Source organism: Hippopotamus amphibius, chromosome 3, assembly GCF_030028045.1.
Source record: "Hippopotamus amphibius kiboko isolate mHipAmp2 chromosome 3, mHipAmp2.hap2, whole genome shotgun sequence".
In the NCBI taxonomy this organism is placed as follows: Eukaryota; Metazoa; Chordata; class Mammalia; order Artiodactyla; family Hippopotamidae; genus Hippopotamus; species Hippopotamus amphibius.
The window spans coordinates 142937462-142957824 of NC_080188.1; the positions used below are offsets into that span (position 1 = coordinate 142937462).

Sequence of the window (20363 nt, forward strand, 5' to 3'; positions counted from 1 at the left end):
ATAAACATCTGGATTCTAGCCTATGATTTGCCAATGACTCACTGTATGCATCTGGCCCTTAGCCCTCTGTGCATCAGTTTCCTCATAAACAAATGATGATATTTTAAGATCCTTTGCAGCTCTTAATAATTATAATTATGTCTGAGTTTAAGTTTTTAAAATTAGGTGAAATTAGTTTAAGTGGTCTCAATTATCTTGTTCACATTAATTTACCTAAAAGTTATAACTTTACAATTTCAGATTTATAAACTCCGAATTAAAAAGGTTTTACAAAATTCTCAAACTGTAGGGGAAAAAAATAACCACATGGTACAGGCTATTTGGGGAGACAGAAAGAAACAAGTCCCCCTAAAACCGAGTTCCTCTGCCAAGTTTATGACTGACATCTTTATCCAAAACTTTATTCCCTTTCTGGTCCCACCCCTGTTCCCCTCAAGATTACGGAGTATCAAAGAAAAGGGAGGACTGAGACCGAGCAGGACTCTGCAGGGCCCTCCTGGATACAAGCCCCTCTGTGTCCTCTGCTTCTTGTTTGGCCTTCCCAGAGTTCTAAAATGTGAACTCAAGCAGCTAATGATTAGAACAATAGAGTCACAGGACTCCTAGTTCTCCTGAAGGGATATATAGATAACAATCTGACATATCTTTGAGTTGTTCTATAGAAACTAACACCCTCCACCCAGTAGAGGATGGTGACTACGTGCTGACCACAAGCACAGAGCCCTGAGACTGGCTGGTGATTAAGATTCCTGAAACATCGCCCTGTTATCTCACTACCAACCAATCAGAAAAATGCCCAGAAAAACCAGCTGATCACACATCCTACAACCCTAAACCCTAATATCTATCACCTTTAAAACCCCCTCCTGAAACCATCAGGAGTTCAGGTCTTTTAAGCATTAGTTGCCTATTCTCCTTGCATGGTGTCCTGCAATAAACACTGCACTTTCCTTCACAACTCAGTGCCAGTAAATTGGCTTTGCTGGGCATCAGGCAAGTGGACCCAAGTTCAGTTCATTAACAGGATGACTACGTAAGTTGAACTGTTTACTGTTCTCCTTATTCTGGTTTATATAAGGGGACCCTTAAAACACACACAAAGAGACACACTAAAAATCCCAACTAACAGGGCTTTCAGTAATGCTCTAGTAACAAGCAGTCTGCTTAACTCCTGTATTTATTCATTTTTCCACATTTTAATATCTCTGAGATCAGAATGCTTATACTATCAATGTGATAAACATTATGTCATACTTTGGTGTTTTCCCTTCTTCCTTCTCAGAAGTACATAAAATAATGGTGTATCTTACAACTGATAACAAATTAGCTTCAATAAAATATGGTAATTCAGAACACAGGCCTTAAAACATGGCGAGAAAATTTTACATAAAAATAAAACAGCAGAATAAGCAATCTAAAACCTAGATCACAAGGAATACAAAATAAGTATTACTTCAAATTTTTTTATATACACAAACATATGCTATTTCACAGTAGGTAAGATTTAGTTCCAAAAGTTCTGCTCATGCTGATTTCTTTCCTCCAATTTGTATCCAAAAACCACTAAACAAAATTGAAAGACAAGTTACAGACAGGAAGTAATTGCAGTATATTTAACAAAGGATTTGTTTCCATAATATATTAAAATATAACATTCACTCAAATGTTTTTAAACTTCAAGAGAACAATGGGAAAAAGATGAGAAAAGGGATTTTGGAAATAATATGAATAGCCAAAAAAATATGGAAAGTTGATCTATATCAATGGTAATCAGGGAAATGCAAATTACAACAAACATACAATTTTCATTCCTCAGACTGGCAAAAATTAAAACAATTCAGTGTTCTGAAGGATCTGGAGAAAGGGTGACTCTTGTATAGTACTGGTAAAGATGTAAATGGAAAAGTCTTTTTGGAAGGCAATTTGCCATTTCCTATAAAAATTTTAAACGTATAATTTTTAACCATTACTTCATCTTAGAAAACTGCATGTGTACCAATAAGGCCCATTTAAGGATATTCCCTACAGCCTGTTGTAAAGCAAAAACCAAGACAACTTGAATATCCATCAAAAGGGAAATATTTAAGCATAATATGATAAATTTATCCTAAAGGATACCCAGCAGCAATTAAAAAGAGTTAGATATAAATGCACTTAAATGGCAACATATCCAAGACATATTGTTAAGATACAGAGAGCAAGTTATAGAACAGTGTGTATGGTGCAATCAGAGTATCATAAAAAGCAAAATGTTAGTGTATTTATACATGCGTGTAAATGCATTAAAAATAACTGCTAAGATATACTCCAAAAATAAATGATGCAATCTTTTGTGAAAAGAAAAAGATTTCTGGTTTTTACTCTGAGTTTTATGCTACTTGAATGTTTCATAACTCCACATCTTACACTATTTGAAAAAAGAATTCATTCTCTTAAAGTGAATTCATTATTTCAAACTGACCGTCCATACAGGTGAGGAGCTGGGCTACAATTCTTCGTTCCATATCTTTTGAAGCAACTTCTCTTTTGGGGGTAATAGCATCAATTTCATCAATAAAAAGGATACATGGTGCATTTGACTAGAAATAAAAACATCACAAAAAGACAATCATAAACGTATTCCCTATACTGCAGCATGGTTAAGTACATACATTTTTTTCAATCTTAAACTTCAAGGATCATTCACCAAAAGAATAACCCTAAAGAAGGCAGTTCACAGGATTTACTTCTGATTTTTATCTGACTTAAGAGGATAAAAAGAGGACAGTAAGAGACTACATATAGGATAAACACATTTACAGTTTTCTTATCAATCCATGTTCTGTGATGATAAAACTATTGAAATTCTTTTGTAAATCAGGCATATTTGCTATGTTCTGAAATTTAAAAATAGTATGTTTATAAATCTTAAACTAGAAGAACTAAGTTCACTACAAATGTTTCATCAATGTTCCTAGCGACATAAAAATATCTACGTTTTTTCCCTAGAATCTGCTATAAGAGGTATTCAAGAAGCACCAGAGGTTTTGTTTTTATTTTTTTTAATTAATTAATTAATTTATTTATTTATTGGCTGCGTTGGGTCTTCGTTGCTGCACATGGGCTTACTCTAGTTGCAGCAAGCGGGGCCTACCCTTCATTGTGGTGCGTTGGCTCCTCATTGTGGTGGCTTCTCTTGTTGCAGAGCATGGGCTCTAGGCGCACGGGCCTCAGTAGTTGTGGCACATGGGCTCAAAAGTTGTGGCTCACAGGCTCTAGAGCACAGACTCAATAGTTGTGGCACACGGGCTTAGTTGCTCTGAGGCATATGGTATCTTCCTTGGACAGGGATTGAACCCATGTCCCCTGCATTGGCAGGCAAAAGATTCTTACCCACTGCACCACCTAGGAAGTCTTTTTTTTTTTTTATTGTGGTTAAATACGTTTACATTGTTGTGCAGCCATCACCACCATTATGTCCAGAACTTTTTCATCATCCCAAACTGAAACTACTAGAGGCTTATTTTGAAGACTACATTGAGTAAGAAAGAAGGGTAAAGTTCCAATACATCAGTGTGGACAACAATAATCTTTAGTCTTTTTTTAAACATAAACTAGATAGAGTTCAGAGAAAGTAAGTTAAGATACAATATAAGCAACAACTACCTGGAACAGTCAAATTCACAGAGGCATAAAGCATACTGGTTGCCAGGGACTAGGAGGAGGAGAAAATGAAAAGTTAGTGATTAATGGGTACAGAATCTCAGCTTGGGAGGATGAAAAATTCTGGAGATGGATGGGGGGTGAAGGTTACAAAACAATATGAGTGTGCTTAATAGCCACCAAACTGTAAAAATGTTTAAAATGGTACATTTTATGTTAAATATATTTTATCACAATAAAAAACAAACAGATTAAAAACTAATTAAAACGAGAAATTTAAATTAAAAGATGTAGACTTACCATCTAAAGCACAGCTCCTCCTTAGTTATTTAGTTAGGAGTGACACTGATTATGCTAAGAGGCAGACTGTCAGCCTGGCTAAGGTATCTAAAAACCATGTGAACCACTGCATTTTAAACGAAGAGAAATTTGGCCTGCCACTAGCTGGCTCTCTTTCCAATCCTCCTCATGATAATGTATGCAAAGGAGCACCTCTGACTGCTTGACACATTACCCAGTTACAAAAGAGTAAAGTTACAGACAGCAATGGTCTCAGAAAGTAAGCACAATAGTATTTGTCAATGACCCAGAAAACTGAATGAGAAAAAAAGGAAGGAAAAACTAAGTGATGGTCATCAGAATTTAGCCTAAAGCAAGCATATAGTTTTCAATAAAGAACCATTTGATCTGATTTTATCTTTTCGTTCTCTGATCTACACATACCTTATTGTACTGACTTTCATTAGGAAACAGGGGGTCCAGGAAAGAGGGGTGCTAGACCATACATTTATTAAGCACCTGCTGTTAGGCACACTACCAGCTCAGTACTGGTTCTGAGAGAAAGATAAACACAGAACCAACAACTTAATTTTGCCCTTTGTCTCTTTTATCCTTATTCATTATTGTGTTTACCATAAACACAAAAGTTATTACTTGTCTTCCAGCTGTATGCCAATTAACAATCAAATCAAGCTCATTTTTAACACCTGAAAGAACTTAGCTTTGCTGAGCACAGTACCCTTCCCACCCTTACTCTGCCTCCTTGTGTGACCACAGCTTTTCCCATGCCAGTCTACATTTAGCTCACAGGAAACATTCTGACCAGGCCTACCTGCAGGAAGGAAGAAGTTAACACATCCCCTCTGGGGAGTCTGACCAAAACCAAGACTTTACCCCTTTCCCTTTTTAGAATAAAAGAAGCCTAAACTGTACCTCAGGGACAATGATTCTTTGGGACACTAGTCCACCTTCTTCTTAGTCTGCTAGCTTTCCAAATAAAGTCACTATTCCTTATCCCAACAAGTTACCTCTCGATTTACTGGCCTGCTGCAGCAAGCAATACTAGCTTGGACTAGGTAACAAATTTTGCTACATTCTTGCTATTTAAAAAAATTTTTCAAGTACTGGTAAAATACAATTTCTCTCCTAATTTCACATCAGCTTTGAGTTTCAGACACATTGGTCAAATTCACCAGCCCCTATATGTTTGAGGTGCAAATAATGACAACATAAAATTAAACTTTTTGCTATCTTTTAGTTTTTTAACCACTGTGATGACTAGTGACTGCTCAAGTGAGCATGTTATAGCTATTATTTATAGGGCTTTTGCTGTGTGCTAGACACTACATTAAAGATTTTATATGAACACTCTCATTTAATACAATCAACAACCCCTTGAGATTTTAGTAGTATTATTAACACAGTATACTAGCAAGGAAACTAAGGGTTAGAGTGGTTAAACTGTCCAACATCAGTGGTCCTCAACCTTTTTGGCACCAGGGACCAGTTTCATGGAAAATAATTTTTCCCCGGGCTGGGGGTGTGGGTGGGGACATGGTTCAGGCAATAATGCGAGCAGTGGGGAGGCAGATGAAGCTTCACTTGCTCGCCTGCCACTCACCTCCTGCTGTGTGGCCTGGGAGTTGGGGACCTCTGCCCAAGATTACACAATTAGTACGTGGTGGCATAAGGATTTGAACCTGTTTCTGACTTGAAAGTACATTTAACCATAACTAATGCTGAAGATAAAACTTCAATAGGATACAAATGTCATCTTCCTCAGAAGTTCTTAAGCAACCAAATTCTAATAACATGAATTATAATCAGAATAAAATCCAATCTATAATTTCTCTGGTAACTGAATTTTCTTTTCACAGCTTCAATTATGCAAATAGAGAAGAGTTTATCCTGGCATTTCTATGGTTGCTTTTGTAATGTGATAATCCTTAAATGTTAAAAATATTCACACTGCTTACAGGTTGTCTGGTCAAACCTAAGTTGAGAAAAGTAAAAGTGAAAAAAAATATCACAAGGATAATCTACTTTCAGCATATCGCTATTGGGTATGACAGCTCAGAACTTCTCACCAATTATGTTATTTTCAGATTAAAGAGATTATTTTATCCAACAGTCTATATCAGTGAATCTACTTTAAACATTTAGTCATCATGAGTAACAAATTAACATGTTTAGAAAAGAATGACCAGTGAACAGGTTAACAAAACCAGCATTAGAGAGAACAGGATCTTCCAAACAGCCTTATACGATTTGACAACCTGATGTTAGAGTCATTAGCTGACTCACCACAGCTTGTTCAAACAGTTCTCTCAGCTTCTGTTCTGATTCTCCGGATACTCCAGATACAATCTCTGTAGCAGCTACTTTCAGGATTGGAAGGTCAAGTTCCTGTGCACAAATACATAAAAAAAGACCAAATTTTCAAATTTTCACTCCCCTACTTTTTCCTTATTCAGTCCCTCTCTCAAAATTACATTTTTTAAATGACCAATTTTCTGAACAACTTCATCTTTTTGTGTTGGTCCAATGAAAAACATTACTTAAAAATCTAAAATTTTATCCAAACACATTGACTGGAGACCTTCTACTTGTTTTTACTTTACTATAAAACTGTTACTATCTCTTCTGAATAAAGGGTCTTGAATATTAAGAAATCTGTTTGTTCCCACTTAGAGCCGAGTCAAAACAATTTTATCTCTTATTTATCTGCTGGGAAGGAAATAGCAGGGGGTTGTGACACAGTTGTCCCCCACACACCCTCCTGGCACTTCTCCTGCCCTGAACCCAGAGAAGTAGCCAGTTACTACTCAGAAGAGGCAGGTTCTTACAGTAAAGGAAGAGAAACTACCAGTGTCCCACCAATACAAATGGCAACAACCCTGCCTAAACCCTACTATTCTTCTGGCTATCTTGAAATTTCACTTCCTCAAAGACATTTTCTTTGAGCCTAGCTCTTAACTTGGCTTAAGACAACATATCAACAACATACCATACAGCATTCTGCACTTCTTCTGTCTCCCACTCACTGTAACTGTAACAATGAGCAACATTTATTTGTGTGAAAGACTGTTTAATGTCTGTTTCTCATATTTGATCGAAAAACTCCTTAAAGATAAAAACTGAGTTTGTTGTACTTATCACTATATTTCAATGTCTGGCATGTAGCAGTCACACAAAAGAGATTTATTCAACAAATGAATAAATGAAACAAATCAACCAAGTTCTCCTATAAAAATTACCTTTCACAGAGCACTATCTATTAAGGATTAGCATAGTATGCTATTCTTCAAACTGACGTTACTTGGACATTTTGCATTTTACCAAGAAGTCTGATGGGACTAAAATTAAGATTGCTAGCTTTTTATTTTGCCAAGTGAGTAACCATTATCACCATTTTAGAAAGGATATTTTAACTCTAAAATGGATTAAAAAAATGACTCAATGGAAATTCTGAATAAACTTAATTCTATGAAAATTACAATCCTCAGTTTTCTTATTTTACTGCTCTTGAAAACCACTGGTTTTAAAGGGAAAGAGAAGTGACTAAAATGTAAAACTACATGTTAAAAAAAGGGTTGGGACTTCCCTGGTGGTCCAGTGGGTAAGACTCCACGCTCCCAATGTAGGGGGCCCGAATTCAATCCCTGGTCAGGGAACTAGATCCCACATGCCACAAGTAAGAGCCCACACACCGAAACTGAAAAAAGATCCCACATGCCGCAACTAAAGATTCCCCATGTGGCAACTTAAAGATCCTGCACACAGCAATGAAGATCCCATGTGCCACAACTAAGACCCAGTGCAGCCGAATAAATAAATAAATGTTTAAAATTAAAATTAAAAAAGGGTTGTTTACAGCTATGAGAGTGAGTCAAAAATTATCTGCACTCTGGCTGTAGAATTTAATTAACTTTTAGAAAAGACAAATACATCATTTTTCAACATAATCTCCTTGCTTTTCAATACTTTGTCCATCTGTCGACAAGCTTTCGTATTCCCTCATTAAAAAATGTTTTAGGCTGAGCTGCGAGCCACGAATGCACCACTGTCTTCACTTCTTCATCAGAAGCAAATCTTCGTCCTCATAGGGCTGCTTTCAGGGGACTAAACAGGTGAAAGTCCAATGAAGCAAAATCAGGACTATAGGGAGGATGCTTTAACACCTCAAAACAAAGTTTTTGCAGTGTCGACAGTGTGGCCAGAAATGTGTGGACATGCACACCCTCAGACGACAAAAAACAAATCACTGCACAGTGCACTTCTTTTGTGCAAATCCCAAGTGGGGCATCCATTTTTGCCCACAACGCTGTTACAAATGAACTGATGTAACATGTCCACACCTGCATGGCAGTGACTGGGGAGACAGTAGCCTTGAACGGAAAGCGCTGATAAGACAGTGCAGCCAACAGAAGTTTTAATATAACCGGAGTGCGGATAATTTTTGACTCACCCTCGTATATTATTTTGCTTCCCACCCAATTCCTGCCATATAAATAACTGGACACATTTGAAAAAAAAATAGCATCTAACAAATAGCAGTATGAAAAGAGGTAAAAAAAAAATGAAGAGGGGATCAGTCTCCTGATAATATGCTAAATCTGGTTCGAGTTGATCAAAGAGAAAAAATAAAAACAAACAACAAAAATAACAAAAGCAAACAAGGGTCAGTAAACCTCACCCCAGCAATTGCATGTGCAAGTAATGTCTTCCCACAGCCTGGTGGTCCATGAAGAAGAACTCCACGTGGGGGTATGACGCCCAGGTGCTGGTACACCTCTGGGTGACGCATGTGTATGAGCATCTTGCAGACCTCCTGTTAGGGATTAATAGGAACGATGTCTTGCATAGCCCCAAAGAGAAAGAATCAACGTGGAATGAAAGGACCTATCCTTTGGAGCAGCAAAGTACAGTAGATAGAGTACAGGCTTTAAACTTACATCTGAGTTTGAATCCCAGCTCTGGTACCTGTCATGTGACTTTAGCAAAAACCTCTCTGAGCTTCCACTTCCTAAGCTGTAATAATATCTACCTTGCAGATATATATAATGAATAGTACCTAGCATAGTAACTGAAACAGAATAAGCACAAACAAATAGTAACCATTACAACTGTTAAAGTAATGCTCCTGGTAAAGCATGTATCTTATGTACACTATAATTAAAATGGTGAAAAAGTTGAAGATACGTTTCTTTTATCCCTCACTACCCTGAAGGGTATGAAGGGTACAGTCAGGCTTGCCCTTCTCATCTCCTGGCCTCCTTTTCTATACTCAGTTCCTATCAAATACAAAAAGGAAGGCTCTGTTTGAATAACTGATTGGCAATATACTCATCTGAGGTAGAAATTCCGAATTTGAACTAACTTTTAATGTCGTATCATTGCCTCCAACATCTTCAAACTTCACATTGGAGATCTGCATTTCTAGCCCCCTGGCTTTAGCTGGTAAATAAAAAAGGAGGAGGTGAAAAGATTAGTGATTCAGCAGTAACTCAGAACTATACTGAATAATCTTTAAGTAAACAAAGGTCCATTAGAAGCTGAAACATTTTCTAGTAAATGTCTCTGCAGGTAGAAGGTCCCCCATGTGAAACAGCTTGGAATTGTGATGCCTCTCTCAGAGCAAACACAGCCGCTACCACCCACAAGACTTGCATCTCACCTTTCTTTTGCAGGACAGCTTCTATTTCTCCATCTACTTCCTGGAGATCTTCTTTCTTCCTTTTGCCTCTTTTCCTATTTAGCCTGCCTTTTCTTGTATTACTCTCTAGAAGAGAATCTTTTGAATTCTGGAAAAAAAAAATTTAAACATGCCATGTCTGAAATTATATTTTCAATTTTTCTTTTTTTAAAAGATGGGCATTATTAAAAAAAAAAATCATTCCTACCCTAGCACTTTCACCCCTGTTAGCTATTCCCAACCTTCTTGCTTAAGGCTGGTCTCTGCTGGGGATGTCCTTTTTCATAGCCTTGATGCTCAGTTTATATCCTAACATATGAAAACCTTTCCAGAGTCTTCTAAGTAGAATTAATCTCTTCTTCACCCTCTCAGAACATTGAATTTGCAACTGTAGTACAGCCTATCACAATCTGCCTTGTATTTGAGTGACTCACCTGTCTATGTCTCCCTCATTGAATTGTGTGCTTCTGGAGTTAAGACACTAACACTCATCTTTTATTTCTCACTGAGCCTTTTATATAGTTGGTGTTCCTCTGATGTCTGATCAATCACTTAATTAAATATGACTACAGAGCTGCTCTGACAGCCATAAAAAAGTATAATTCAACATAAGAGTCAAGCTTTTTCCTTGACCTTGCCAACCATAATAATGTTCTTTAAAGACAAATGATTAACGTAAATAGATTTGGAAAAGGCCCATTAATAATTCAAAAGAGGGAGGGGAGAGGTTTTGCCAAATCAAAGGGTTTGGTGCTTGAAAACCACTTAGAACAGCATCATCCAAGAGAAATATAATACCATCCACATATGTAATTTTAAATATTCTAGTAGCCACATTTAAACAAGGGAAAAAGAAAGAAGTGAAAATAATTTTTTGGAAAATAATTTAATAATCTATCTTATTTAACCAAATATATTCAAACCATTATTTCAACATATAGTCAGTACAAAAATTAATGAGCTGTTTTACACTGTTTTTGTAGTGTCGTCAAAGTCCAATGAATACCTTATGCTTACTGCACGTCTCAATTCAGACACTAAATTTTCATGGGAACTACTTGATTTGTATTTAGATTTCATAAAATTTACAGCTGAAAAAGTAGATTCACATACCCAAGTTATTCCAAATACACTCAGCAGTTTTCTAGTAACTGAACTATTAGTTTTTAAATTTAAATTAAAAATTCAGTTCCTCATTTGCACTAGCCACATTTCAAGGGCTCAATAGCCACAGGTAGCTAACATTTCCCACACCAGACAGTGAGTCCCGGAGCACATGGAGCTGCTCTACTGGGAGAGAGATTACCTTAAACCCCTTCTCTGTCATGCATTAAAAGAATCAGGTAAGAATGATGTCCAATGTGCTCACTTTGCAATAATCCATCAAGCTTTACTTTTCTTTACATATGGTATATTTCAACTTAAAAAAGGTTAAAATGCATATATGTGGAATCTAGAAAAATGGTACAGATGAACTGGTTTGCAAGGCAAAAACAGAGACACAGATATAGAGAACAAACGTATGAACACCAAGGGGGGAAAGTGGGGGTGTCTGGGTGGGGGTGGCGGTGGGATGAATTGGGAGATTGGGATTGACATATATACACTAATATGTATAAAATAGATAACTAATAAGAATCTGCTGTACAGCACAGGGAACCCCACTTCACTGGGCTGTAGAGTGGAAATTAACACAACATTGTAAAACAACTATACCCCAATTAAAAAAAAAAGGAGAGGAAAAAAAGTGTCTACTTATTTTATCCATTTTCATAGTGTATCCATTTATGTCGGATCCCTCAAGGCATCATCCTAAACTGAAAATAAACCACACTGCTATTTTAGCAGCTAATCTCCCTGCTTCCTACAACCATCAACTTTCTGTACTACACACCCAAAGTAGGGTTAACTCTTAGTAGTAAACGCATCTCAGGAAGTTCATCAGCCACTAATTCAATGAACTGACTGACTACACCATGCTAGACATATTTTAGCCAGGGACACATTACTAAATAAAATTCCTCCTCTCTTGGAGCTGCCATTCTAATGAAACAACCAAAAACAATTATAGAAAGAGTCATTATGCAAACAATTATACAAAAAAAAGAAAGAAAGAAAGAAAGAAAGCAAGCAAGCAAGCAAGCAAGCAAGTAAGCAAGCAAGCAAGCAAGCTGGGTTAGGAAACAGAGTATCCAACGATGTGCTATTTCACACATCAGGGAAGGCCTCTCTGCAGAGATTACATGTGAAAAGAGATGTGAAGAAATGATGGAGTGAGTCACAGGAATCTCGGGAAAGATGCTCCAAACAGAAAGTTCAAGTGTAAATGCCCCAAGTGAGAGAAGGATTGTTATATTCTAGAAACAGCCCAGCTGTGGCTGAAGCAAAGCTGTGAGGTGGGGGAGGAGGGCAGAGGAGATAAGATTAAAGAGGCAGCAGGGCAGCCAAATCATACAGGGCTTTCCTGGCAACTGCAAGATCTCTGACTGCAGACTAAATGAAGCCATTGGAGGGTTTTTAATAAAAGAATGACAAGGATCGGACCTAACCTGTAAAAAAGATATCTCTGTGCAAAGAATAAACTATGGGAACAAGAATGGAAGCAGACTCCAGTTGGAAGGTTATTTCAATAGTTAAGGCAAGAAAGAGTAAAGGCCTGGACTAGAATGAAAATGAAGATGGTAGTGGGAAGTTATCAAATTCTATATATATCTCAAAGTTCCTAAGTCTTTTACAAAACACAAGAATCTGCTTGATATTACATTCCATGAAAAGGGTGTAATGTACTCCAACTATGTGGGGCTAAAATTCCACTATAAAAATACCTCTATCTCAGAGATCGGCTTCTTATCATTACTTTTCTCATCTGACAGGTCCGAGAAAAAACTGTCTTTCTTTCCATTCGGGGTTTTGTCAATAAACCATTCTTCAGAACCTCTGGCAGAGGTCTTCAAAGGAAAGGAGCCTGTTTTGGAAGTTATCCATGGTGTTGAAATGGTGGTTTCTCTTGGCTCCATCTCAGGAGTACTTGAAACTGAATCAGGATTTCCTTTCCGATATAAGGAGAGCAGGGAACTGTTCATATGATTTGCTGACTGGCAGAAACATGATGTTAGCATAAATTACTCAACAGGTACTCATGACAGTTTGATTATCTACATTAAGAAGCTTTCTACATTTTCCTCTCAACACTTCTCAAAACAATTGCAGTCAGAAAATACGGGTGTTCATAACAGGATAATTCACAAACATTTACTGCTCAAAAAGATGTACCCCCTCCACTCCAAGTTAATGTACAAATTCATAATTGGCAGTCAAATAAAACCAAATAAGAATGGTTGTTTTCAAAAAATACAATAGAAGCAACTATGAAAATGAGCTGGTAGTCAATGAGTCATTACTATCCCATCAATTCAAAACTGGATCAAATAACAGTATCATCATGACTGTTAATAAATTCAACAGCTGAATTATCAACAGGGGGAAAAAGTAAATTATAAATAATTTGATATATTATTCCCACACTTGCCTTTAACCCAAGCGTACTTACTGGCAAAGCCAGCTCTTTGGCAGAAAATGTATTCCTTTTTCCATTTTTACTATTAATTGCACTTTCTATTCTTGTCTGCCCTTATTTCTGGCCATTCTCTTCCTTTCTTTTCTACTGTATAATAGGCCATACACACAAATACTGGAAGGATGGCCAATCCAAGGGTTCATCAATGCTGCACATAGAAATATTCAATTATTTACTGATGAAGATATTGAAAGTCTCTTATTCTATTCCTTATTGATCTTTTCTAAGGAGGATTCATAGTGATTTTTAAAAATTTAAGTTGGTCCATTAAATACCTGACTTACCTGTGGATCAGGGTAATCTTCCATATTTGAATCATCAGAATGGCTTTCAACATACCTCAGTAAAAAGAAGAAAAGAAATGTTGTAAAGGCTTTTCTCCCACATCCTAAAAAAATTACTACCCAAAACAAGAAAATATATCGGGGCAAAATACTATTGGTGGTGAGAGTCCAGGCTTTGGAATCAGAGAAATATGGATTCAAAATCCAGCTTTACCAGTTACTAGCTTCTACTTAACTTCTCTGAACCTCTGCTTCCTTACCTATAAGATGGAGATAATAAATAATGTCTACCTCACTGGTTTATCAGAGGATTAAATGAAAGCTTGCAAAGTCCTTAGCACACAGTAAATGCTTAATAAATGTGGTTATCTTTATTCTAGCAAAGTAACATACAAATTCCCATCAGATCCAAGGATCTCATTTAGGAACATGAGATGCCAGTAGAAAAAATATTCCAGCAAGCCATAATAAAGCAGTTTGAGTAACGAATTCAACATGACCAAGCCATGTGTCCAAGTGCAACTTTTCCAAGTCCATTCATGAGAAATGAAGGTACAAAGAGTTTTTCGTATAATATGGCCAAAACCAAGTATAAATCCTAGTAACTACAAACTGAAACTGCAATGTCAGTTCATTACAGCTGAGAGCTGATAGCTAATAGCTTCAAGTAACTACAGGACTCTGGTATTTAATATAGTTTCTTTAGAAAATAAACAAGAAAAGGACTTTTCCTAAGTAAATAGGTTCATATAAATGCTATACCCACATTTATAATTGACATGAATTCTTTTGTTATTCATTAAATTCAATTAATATAATTTGGGGCATTTCTAATCAAAGTAAAAAAGGTGGATTACTCAAATACTTGGGAAAAAACTGTTTTGCCCTCCAATTTATGCCCTACAAACACAATTAACTGTAAGTTAACATAATTAATTACAAAGAGTTAAATGAAATGCCATAAAGACACAAGAAAAAAGTATCAGTAATTATTCTATACACTCTTGTGATAGAGGTCTTTCCAAGTACAGCAGCATAAACCATAAAGGAATAGACTGAAAGATTTAACTAGGTAAAGATGCAAAACTTCTCTAATTAAAAGACACTATAAACAAAAATAAAAGGTAAATGGCAAACTGTGACAACCATCTGTAATACATATAAAAAGAGGTGCTATTTTATACAGAGCTCAGACAACTAACAAGGAAAATTCAAGTAGCTCTCAAATCAAAGACAAAACCCATAAACAATTCACAAAGGAAACATGAAACAATCAAAAAATTTAACCTCGTGGTAGTTTTCCAAAAATTACAAATAAAAATAATATAATCAATTTTTTGCCTATAAAACTGGCAAAAAATTAAATAATAGTATAACTAGGATTGTAAGCATTCAGAGAAATGCACTCTTTATACAAAGCTGTTGGGAATATAAACCAAGGCAATTCTCTTTGGATGGCAATTCCAAATATACCAGAAATCTCAAAAATATAAATCTTTTTGATCCCAGAAATACCACTTCATGAATTTAATGTTAAAAACAAAAATGTGTACAAAGATATATGCATTAAAGGATTATTTATTTTATATAAATAGTACAAAACTGGAAACGACTAAATGTCCACAAATGTAGAAACAGTTATGAAAACTATGGTAAATCCAAATGAAAAAGCAGAATGTTCTGAAAACTCTATGTTAACAAATGCCACAGCTTAGGTAAAATGAACAAACTTCTTTAAAAGTACAATTTACCAATGCTGACATTTAAAAAAACAAAAAAAGGGACTTCCCTGGTGGCACAGTGGTTAAGAATCTGCCTGCCAATGCAGGGGACATGGGTTCGAGCCCTGCTCCAGGAAGATCCCACATGCCATGGGGCAACTAAGCCCCTGATCCACAACTATTGAGCCTGTGCTCTTGGGCCCATGAGCCACAACTACTGAGCCTGCACGCCACAAATATTGAAGCCTACGTGCCCTACAGCCTTCATGCCACAACTACTGAGCCCATGCACTGAAACTACTGAAGCTTGAGCACTCTGGGGCCCAAGTGCTGCAACTACTGAGATTGCGTGCTACAAATGCTGAATCCCGCGCACCTAGAGCCCGTGCTCCACAACAAGAGAAGCCACCTCATTGAGAAGCCTGTGCACCACAACAAATAGTAGCCCCCACTTGCTGCAACTTGAGAAAGCCCGCATGCAGCAATGAAGACCCAATGGAGCCAACAGTTAAAAAAAAAAAAAAAGGAAAAAGAAATAAAAAAAATAGGAAAGCCCTATATCTAGCAAAATTAAATGTTATCAAATTCCTTTCCACAAGGACTTCAGGCCTGGATGAATTCTAACAAACATTCAAGTAACATTACACAAAATTTTCATAAAATAGAGACCAAAAAACCCACTTTCCAACTGATATTATGAGGCCAGTATAACTCTAATACCAAAACCTGACAAAGATATTGAAAAAAAAAGAAAAAAAATTCGGACCAATGAGAATACAGATGCAAACACCTACAGAAAAAGATTAGCAAATAGAACTTTAAAATATATAAAAAAGACAATATATTAGGACCAAGCAGGGTTTAGTCCAGGAATGCAAGACTGGCTTAACACTCAAAAATGAATGTGATTCACCAAATTAACAAGGGGAGAAAGCCAATAATAAAATCTCTGAATACCTGCATAAAAAGCATTCGACAAATATTATACCTATTCATGATAAAACCTCCCAGAAAACTAGGAATATTAGGAAACTTTCTCAATCTGATACAGGGAACCTATTAAAAAAATTCATAGCTAATGTCATACTTACAGACTATCTAAAATTAAAGACTGACCATACCAAATGTTGGTAATATGTGAACTAGAGGAACTCTCACATACTGCTGATATAAAGGTAAAATGGTACAAACACTCTAGAAAACAGTCTGGCAGTTTTCTATAAAGTTAAAGATGCAGTTTGACTCACATATTTCACTTCCAGATATTTACCAAGGGAAATGAAAACACTCTTCATACAAATTCCTGGACATAAGTGATCAAAGGAGCTTTATTTGTAATAACCAAAAAGTGGAAACAACCCAACTGTCCATTAACAAATAAACAGATAAAAAAAAATAGCAGCATTACATACATACAGAGGAATAAAAAGCAATGAAATATAGATACACACAACATTGTTAAATCTCAAAATCATGGGACTTCCCCGGTGGTGCAGTGGTTAAGAATCCGCCTGCCAATGCAGGGGACATGGGTTCGAGCCCTGGTCCAGGAGGATCCCACGTGCCTTGGAGCAAATAAGCCCATGTGCCACAACTACTGAGCCTATGCACTAGAGCCTGCGAGCCACACAACTACTGAGCCCGCATGCTGCAACAACTGAAGCCCACGCGCCTAGAGCCGGTGCTCTGCAACAAGAGAAGCCACAGCACTGAGAAGCCCATGCACTACAACAAAGAGTAGCCCCCCGCTCCCCATAACTAGAGAAAGCCCGCACAGCAATGAAGACCTAAAGCAGCCATAAATAATCTTTAAAAAAAAAAAATCTCAAAATCATTACCCTGAGCGACAAGAATCCAAAATTATTTTTAATTATTTATTATTTATTTATTTATTTTATTGGCTGTGTTGGGTCTTTGTTGCTGTGTGTGGGCTTTCTTTTAGTTGCAGTGAGTGGGGGCTACTCTTCGTTGTGGTGCGCACGCTCCTCATTGCTGTGGCTTCTCTTGTTGCGGAGCATGGGCTCTAGGTGCATGGGCTTCAGTAGTTGCAGCGCATGGGCTCAACAGTTGTGGCTCACGGGCTCTAAAGCACAGGCTCAACAGTTGTGGTGCATGGGCTTAGTTGCTCTGCAGCATGTGGGATCTTCCTGGAGCAGGGATCAAACCCATGTCCCCTGCATTGGCAGGTGGATTGTTACCCACTGCGCCACCTAGGAAGCCCCCAAGAATCCAAATTTTTAAAGTACACAGTCTACAATTCCATTTACATAAAATTCTAGAAAATGTAAACATATAGTGACAGAAAGCAAATCAATGGCTGTCTTGGAACATGGATGGAAGGAGGAATAAGTTGCTAATGGGCAAAAGAAAACTTGTGGAATTGAGGGATGAATGCAGTATCCTGCTTATGGTGATGGTTTAACGAGTATACACATGTCAAAACTCAAGGAATAGTACACTTTAAAAATGTACAGGGACTTCCCTGGTGGCACAGTGGTTACGAATCTGCCTGCCAATGCAGGGGATATGGGTTTGAGTCCTGGTCTGGGAAGATCCCATATGCCGCGAAGCAACTAAGCCTGTGTGCCACAACTACTGAGCCTGTGCTCTAGAGCCCTCGAGCCACAACCACTGAGCCCAAGTGCCACAACTACTGAAGCCTGCACACCTAGAGTCTGTGATCCACAAAAGAAGCCAGCACAATGAAGAGCAGCCCCCATTCACCACAACTAGAGAAAGCCTGTGCACAGCAACAAAGACCCAATACAGCCAAAAATAAATAAATATATAAATTTATTAAAAAAAAAAAAAGTACAGCTTGTCGTATTGTTGCAGAAAAAAAACTGATCCCACAAGAAACCAAGCACAACACTCGGAGAGTTGGAGAACTCAGGTTTATTAAGCCGGCGGACCCAGAGGAGCTAACGCTCCAAAATTCTGGGGCCCCGTTTCAGGGGAATCTTCTTATATAGGTTAAAACATACAGCTATAATTGGTACAAACTGATTGGCTACAAATTACTATAGGTCACAGGCAGTTACAAAGCACGGGAGTTGCCATGGGTTACCCACATAGTAAGGGGGTCCTAACAGGAACTTGTAGGAGCCGGACATTCCATTCCTATCAGGACTAAGGTCCCAATTTGCATTCTCACATTGGTTGCAGGTTGAAGTTAATGGTCACTTAACAAGTCTATGTGCAGCAAAGGGTCTCAAAGGCTTGGGGTGGGTGCCTGAGAGCGAGACATTCTTCCCTTATCTGATCACTCTTAGTAATTCATTTTACTGTTTAACTGAGAGTGGCGAGCAGGCCTTTGCAAGATAGAGGAGAGTAAGCAATTACAAGCATGAAAGTTTCAATTTCCTCATCAGTATGTCAATTTTACTGCAATAGTTATAAAAAACTCAACAATATTACTTCTTAAACACAAAATTAATTCGCACCTCTTTATGTACCTGGCATTGTATTAGAGCAGAGAAAAACAAAGCCAATGAGACAGTTTTGCTGGTAACGCAAACATGTAAACCAGTACTCTCAATGCCATATGACAGACGTGCTATACTAAATATCTGTATCTAGGAGTTAAAGGAACGTTGAGAAAGGAAGAGTCCAAAAAGGCCTGAAAAGGCAGTAACATAGCCTTTTGAAGGCTGACTCCAGAAGGCTGAAAGTTCACGAAGGGGAAATGAACATTCTAGCTACAGAAAACCACCCCACACAAAGGCACAAAGAATCTGACCTCTTTGGGGAACAGTGAGTATTCAGTATGCCTGAAGTAAAAGTCTGGAGAGGTCAGGTAAGCATTCCGCAGGGCCTCACTGGCAATGAAGAGCCAAGTTTTCCTACTTGAAAGTTTTACAAGAAGGAATGAAAGTGACAGGGTTCATGTTTTTTAAAAAAACCCTCCATTCTGCAATCCTTACTCATTATCCTCTTCACCGTGTCTTGCTCTTTTGGTCAGATGTTCGTCTTCTAATTCTGTTAGATCCTTCAGTTCTTTCTCACTACTAATTATGCTAAATACTGAAACAAAAGAAAAATGCTATGAGCTAAACCAGTTCTATGACTTTTTTAATAATTCAGCTCTAACACTAAAAGACTCACCTTTTTCTACCTGAATCCTAAAAGCATTTCTTTTTCTTCGACCATAGTCTATACTGAAAAACATAACAAGAAGTTTAGCACAGCAGTCTCTGCCAATATTTTCCTTTCAACCTCAATCTAAATTGAGAACATAAATTTGCGTGAATAATTATGTCACTGTATTCACACTGACCATAAACCTATTTTCAAACAGCTTCTTTTTTTTACTTCTATTTTTTACTTCTATTTTTACTATTGTAATTTTTCTTGATTAGAAATAGGGTTATAGCAGCAGCGACATTGCCAAGGTTGTACCAAAGAAGACAGAGAAGAGATGAAATGAAGGAAGCTATTGGACTTCTCGGATTCCACAGGACAGGCCAAAAGAGCAATGCAGCTATGAACACATTATCCTTGAAGAAAAGGGAAGAATGACTCCAAAGGAGGCTCCGAAGTTGGCAGGGCTGCCACTGACATCATGCACCCAGGGGACACAGGCCCAGGGAGAGGCACTGTCTCTCACTTCATTCCAAATAGCAGGGCAGTCATCCTAGTGAGCCAACAGGACAGAGCACTGAGTCAAAGACAATTATCCTTAAAGTCTAGTGGAATCTGCCCTGCTAGGTTTCAGATTTGCTTGAGACCATGACCCCTTTCTTCTTCCCAGTTTTCCCCTTTTGGAATGAGAATGTTTATCTTATGCCTGTCCCATCATCATATTTTGGAAACAGATAACTTGTTGTCTGACTTCACAAGTTCATAGCTGGAAAGGGATTTTGCCTCAGGAGGAATCATACCTCCAGTCACACCCATACTTGAGTTAGATGATATTTAGATGAGATTTTGGATTCAGAGTTGATGCTGAAATTGGTTAAGACTTCTGGGGCTGCTGGGATGGAGGAAGTATATTTGCAAACAATAAAGACATGAATTTTGAGGGGCAAGAGGGCAGAGTGTTAAGGGCTGAATTGCACACCTCCGAAATTCACATGCTTACGCCCTAACCCTCTACCTCAGGATGTAACTGTATTTGGAGACGGGGCCTTTAAAGAGGTAACTATGGTAAAATGAAATCATACGGG

At 37.6% G+C, this 20363-nt stretch overlaps 1 protein-coding gene across 2 annotated transcripts in view; it reads right to left on the bottom strand.

Moving 5' to 3' along the window:
- Positions 1-20363, bottom strand: part of NVL (nuclear VCP like) — a 110452-nt gene that overhangs the window by 84899 nt on the left and 5190 nt on the right. The window contains exons 3-11 of one of the 2 annotated variants that reach the window (XM_057726899.1): positions 19303-19355; positions 19122-19221; positions 13478-13532; positions 12442-12711; positions 9599-9725; positions 9302-9378; positions 8618-8752; positions 6226-6327; positions 2462-2579 (exon numbers count right to left, since the gene is read on the bottom strand). In XM_057726899.1, coding sequence (XP_057582882.1) covers positions 2462-2579; positions 6226-6327; positions 8618-8752; positions 9302-9378; positions 9599-9725; positions 12442-12711; positions 13478-13532; positions 19122-19221; positions 19303-19355 — 1037 coding nt within the window. The remainder of the gene's footprint in view (positions 1-2461; positions 2580-6225; positions 6328-8617; positions 8753-9301; positions 9379-9598; positions 9726-12441; positions 12712-13477; positions 13533-19121; positions 19222-19302; positions 19356-20363) is intronic. The other variant, XM_057726900.1, reaches the window with a different exon arrangement.